Raw genomic sequence first — 5355 nt, 5'->3', positions numbered from 1 at the left:
ACTACATATATAACATTACAGCTAACATCAAAGCTAACAATAAGCTACTTAGAAGGACATAGAAATAATATGATAACTACATAGTAATAATTTGGAGATCTTTTAAATCCACACCCATGAACATCTAGAAGCTTTTTCTGGGAGTCTCTTTGGATCGGTCCCAGATGTTCCCAGACATTAGTCACTGCAAAGAAAGAAAAGTCATGGTAAAGAGTTACCGTGGTGGGCAGGATTGACGTGCCGTTACAGCCTTGTTGAAGAAGCCCCTGACAGAACAGACTGCAGATAGATCACTTTGTTGAGTGAAGGGTGTGTAAATCGTCCAGTTGTTTTAACGTTCTTCTTTGTTCAGTCATTTCCAACAGAGTTCCAAACACAGAGCCAGCCCTCTGTATCAGTTTCAACTCCTTTGAGTCGTCGGTACATGAACAGTTGAATCAAGCTGCGGTCACAGCTCGACTGCCATTTAACAAGACCCCCGTTTACATGTCTGACAATGCAACGCCGTGGACTGTGTGAGGAAACAGTACGGCAATGCAACAAAAACAAACTGTTAACTGTGGTTTGCTGAATATCAGATCCCTCCTTTCCAAGTCTGTGAGTGAAGGAGTTGATCTGTGATCATTGATATATTTTGTCTTACAGAAAGCTGGAGAGACAGTGGCGTTCCTCTAATTTAGAAGTCTCAATTAGTCTGGAAAGATAGTTTAATAACGTATAAGAAAGCCCTTCGTAAAGCTAGAACTGCTTATTATTCATCATTGATAGAAGAGAATAAGAATAATCCCAGGTTTCTTTTCAGCACTGTAGCCAGTCTGACTAAGAGTCCGAGCTCTGCTGAGCCAGTTATTCCTTTAACTCTCAGCAGTGATGATTTCAGGAGCTTCTTTATTAATAAAATTGTTTCTATCAGAGAGAAGATTGATGGAGTCCTTCCCACTATTATCAGTGATGTATCATCAAGTACAGCAGCTTTAGAAGTATCTTTAGAACCTGATTTGTATTTAGACGGCTTCTGCCCAGTTGATCTCTCTGAACTAACAACAGCAATAGTCTCTTCTAAACCAGACTGTTTCCCCTTAATCAATACTTCCATATTGGATTGGATCAATCTGTCTTTGTTGACAAGCGAGTTAGATTCTGATATGAAGTCACTGATTGTTGCAGAGCACAGTGGCTCCTTGAGCAGGTTAGTTATTGAATTAAACAGAACACATTTTAATGGGTTATTCCTGACCACACCGACAGCTTTGGACACATTACTGTCACTAAAACATTTAAAACACATTTATGTGTCAAAAGATTTATTCAACATGTTCTAAAACAACATTTACAACCAATGAATTACCATGCTTATGTTTACCAGAAGCAAAAGATAAGAAAAGTCAAATAAATACCACCACATTGATGCATGACAAGCTTTAGACACAGAAATGTCCCGTTGGTTAAATGGTTCTTCCATGCTTGACCTGCAGCGTTGGGCGGGGCGGGCCCCTCTGGGGTCACCAGGCACTTTGGGGGTTTGCTTTATACAGACCATAGTCTTCTTTCCTGAAGAAGGCCACCTCGGTTTCATTTGCTGAAAAAGGAGATGAGACGGAGTCATTTTATCTTGATTAGCTCTGGACCCATCCCAACTCTAAACAGTGTGTAATGCCTGCAGAGGAGGAGAGCTTTAGCTTTTAGCTCTGAGGGAGCCTCTTCTGAGAACCAGAGGGCTTGTGGGAGGAGTGTTCTGGTTGGTTGAGTTTCTGGAGGCTGGCCTCCGAGGTGGACAGCAGGATGTTGGTGACTTGTGAACGTGCACTACTACGCTCAGTAAGCTACAACTCATAAACAAAGGAGAAACTATGCTGTTTTTGAGCATCTCAAAGCCAACAGTACACGTTCAAGCTAGAATTAGATCCAGAAAATGAAAGAGGGCAGCACCACAGAGATTACAGCCGGGCGTCTTATTATGGGGGGGGGGGATGCAAACTGTGGCTGCGTGAGAGAGCAACTGTTTCTGAGCGGTTGTAGAAGCAACACCTGGATACTTCCTGTTGCCCAACGGAAAGCTTGCAAAAACATTATTAGACACAGACTATTGTCTTGGCTCCAGTTTAATTTAGGACTGAGTGAAAGCAACAACAGAGCAGCATGTGAAGTGGACAGTTCAGAGCGCTCACCGATGCCAGCCGCGCTCAGGGTTTGGTCATCGTGCAGAAGGAGCTTTTCATCATCGTCTAAACTCATCACCAACTCATTAGTCTGAGGAAAAACAGAACACATGTGGCTGAAGCTTTCAGACCTTAACCGAGCCCACATGAAATGTTATTCCAGAGACAGAAGCTGGAACCCTTCTCTGACGGGGGGGATGACGGCCACGGCCTGCACAGACACACTTCCTTTCTGATACCTTCGCTCCATGAGCTTGGTGGATGATCTTCATCGTGTCTGAAATCACAAACAAACACATTCAGCCGACTTTAAAATTATCTCAATTCCAGCCGTCTCCAGTGTCCACCTTTAGTTTGAGTGTTTGTTACAGGAGAAGAATGGGGTGCAACTGGGCAGCTTTCTGATGTTCTGACTGCCTGTCTGAGATCAGACATACATACCATAAGCATAGTTCCTGAAGGGGGGAGGAAGTTCTGCTCTGGAAGTGATATCTGGAAGAAAAGTTCAGGCTTAGATTGGGATTTTGTGCATCAATCCATTTGTAACAGTTAAACTATTGAATCAAACTGCTCACATCTGTAACATCTGTCTCTCTACAGTGATCACCTGCCAATGTTTGCAGAGCAGGACGGTGCTTTAAGAACATTTACTGTATCTTCATCAGATATTCTCACTTTTCTTATGACTTGTTCAACTGATCTCCTACAGCCATATGACCAAAGACACACACATGCATATCTATCTATCTATCTATCTATCTATCTATCTATATGTATATGTATATATATATATATATACATATATATATATATATATATATGTATATATATGTGTGTGTGTATAAATCTATAGCAAGTGATGTGAAGTCTGAATGTTTCTATGGAAGCCATGTTAATAATGTACTCGGTATAATATCTCTTTCTTTCTCCACATCCCTGCACCGCACAGGCAGAGGACAACATGTCAGCTGCAGGAAGCACATTTTGGCACATTTTGGACGGAAAAACGTTCGCCTCCAGTTCGGCTTTTGGATGCTCGTAAGGATCCGTTAGATCCGATAGTTTCTGCCGTGTTCAGTCGGCTCGGTTCTGTTGACTGACCGTGTCTGACGAGGCAAATGAAGTCGTGCACACTCTGGTCCAGCTTGACTCCGTGCAGCACCACCGGCTTGAAGTTCCTGTGCTGGAAAGACCTCACCAGACGAACGGTGACTACGGCCTCGGCGGACATGTCCTCTCTACCCGCAGCCACAACTCCGGGTCTTTGGTCGGGCCTCTTCGTGTCTCTTCCTGCTCCGTTTGCATGAGCTTCTCAGCCTATGAAACCATGAAACTAGTGGCAGGCAGATACGGGGAGTGACGGATAAATCGAGAACTTTCAGCTGGTTCAGACCCGGTGAATCGATCACAGAGCGCTTCCTCCAGAGTACAGAGTACTGGATTATATGGCAGGCTTTATCTTTAAAGCTGAGGTCGGCAGGTTTTCAAAATTGCGAGTCTAAAGTCGGAAAATTCGAACTGATACAACTTTCAGGTCCCTCCCCCAACCTCTAATATCGCAAGCCTAAGCTGCCATATCCACACGTCGAGAGCAGCGCTATATATCTTAACGATCGCGTTCTGTTTGCTTATATCACGCGTGGTATAAGGACACCCGTAAAAAGCGCCCCTTACGGGACGCGCTGTATTATGCTTGAGCCCGCGTGCCGAAATATGAGCCCGCGTGCTCACCACGCGTCCTCTAGAACGAATTTAAATAATCATTAGCATACACCAAGAGTCCTGACCAGTCTATCGCCTATCTCCCTGAGCACCGATCTTCCTCTTTGCAAGCAAAGTGCAGTGAACCGTAGGACTGCAGGTTTGCAGTCTTTTTTTCTGTCAGCTTAAGCAAGAATTCACAGCCTTTTTTCACTGGATGTTTGTTTGGTGTTTTCTTAAAAAAAGAAAATGAAACGAAATTAAACATTTACCATGTTAACCTTGAAAGCCTGCCCAGACAAGCTTTAGACTTGAGTTGAGTTTCTAAAAACACTTGGCCCACTATCAGCCTCTGGTGGTCTAGTGGTAAAGTGTATGGTCAGCTATGACAACAGCCTTTTAATTGCCGGTTCGAATCTTGTTTGAGTCAACGTTTACCACACACTCCTCTCAAGTAATTCAGTTTGACAATGTTGTACCGTTTGTTTTGACTTCAAACACATTGCTGCAAAAAGCACAAGGCGCTTGGTAGGCTATCCCTTGGCTTAAAGGAACATTCCACCAGTGGAGACATGAATATGTATTGAAAGTGGGCCATATATGTGGTAGAATAGTAGCATAAATTTCTAATTTGGTGCCTTCTTGATCGAGAAAAGGCAGAAAATGACTTTTTTGTGCTTTTGGATTAAAGACAACAATCCCCATAGTGCATTGCAATGCTCAAGATCCGCAGGCCACTCCCCCGAGAGTAGCACCGACTACGCTACCTGGAAATCATGTCACACAATTTGTAGTGAAGAGTTTGCGAAATCATTAGTGAATTACTCCTCATTTGTGTTTCGAAATGGTGTGCACCTGCATGGTACCGGGATGTTCAGCCAGCACAAGGAAAATACACGGAGTAAGTTTTCATAGATTACCCAAAGAGTTGGACTTGTGCAAAAAGCCAGGAACTTCTGGAACTGCTAGCAATGCTAAACGCATTTGCCTGGAGGTAAGGCTTTTTTTCTAACTCGACTCTAGCGGCTACTGAGAACACACACTGATATAGTCGTCTGCTGTAAAGCAGCACATCTCATATGATTTGACTGTTTACAAAGTAAATATCTTTTATGTTTTGGTCGCTTGCTGTTCTAGTGTGTCTGCCTCGCTAACTCCACTCGTCAGCAAAGTTAGCAATGTAACGTTAGACACTTTGCTATGTAGATCTAAATAAGTTCGTTATTAGCGATGTAAATCCACCTTGTTTTACTTTGTTACCCTGACATTATTCAAATGTTTTTAACGTTGTTGAACGTATGACATTTCAGACTAAAACGACGTCGACGTCTGCTGCAGAGTTGTCCTCATCATCAGAAAACATTGAATCCCAGACAGCGCCAGACGTCAGCTGTACCTTAACCCATTCCTCGTGATACATTTTGTAATATTACCATGTCTTATATGTCCTAAATGTCTTTGTCTTATATGGTCTTTTGACCTTATCCTTGCACTG

The 5355-nt window shown here is 43.1% G+C and overlaps 1 protein-coding gene across 1 annotated transcript; it reads right to left on the bottom strand.

The window, feature by feature from the left end:
- Positions 1-1287: 1287 nt before the first annotated feature.
- c12h2orf76 (chromosome 12 C2orf76 homolog) lies at positions 1288-3911 on the bottom strand. Its single transcript, XM_075478895.1, has 5 exons — positions 3261-3911; positions 2601-2651; positions 2399-2436; positions 2169-2250; positions 1288-1579 (listed from the first exon to the last, which is right to left on the bottom strand). Exons 1-5 carry the CDS (start codon positions 3388-3390, stop codon positions 1503-1505), a joined length of 378 nt encoding a protein of 125 aa, XP_075335010.1. The 5' UTR covers positions 3391-3911; the 3' UTR covers positions 1288-1502.
- Between the last annotated feature and the right edge of the window lie 1444 nt (positions 3912-5355).

This window comes from Odontesthes bonariensis, chromosome 12 (genome assembly GCF_027942865.1).
Source record: "Odontesthes bonariensis isolate fOdoBon6 chromosome 12, fOdoBon6.hap1, whole genome shotgun sequence".
Taxonomy (NCBI): Eukaryota; Metazoa; Chordata; class Actinopteri; order Atheriniformes; family Atherinopsidae; genus Odontesthes; species Odontesthes bonariensis.
Note: the sequence above shows the minus strand (reverse complement) of the source record. Positions and strands in the feature narration are given on the sequence as shown.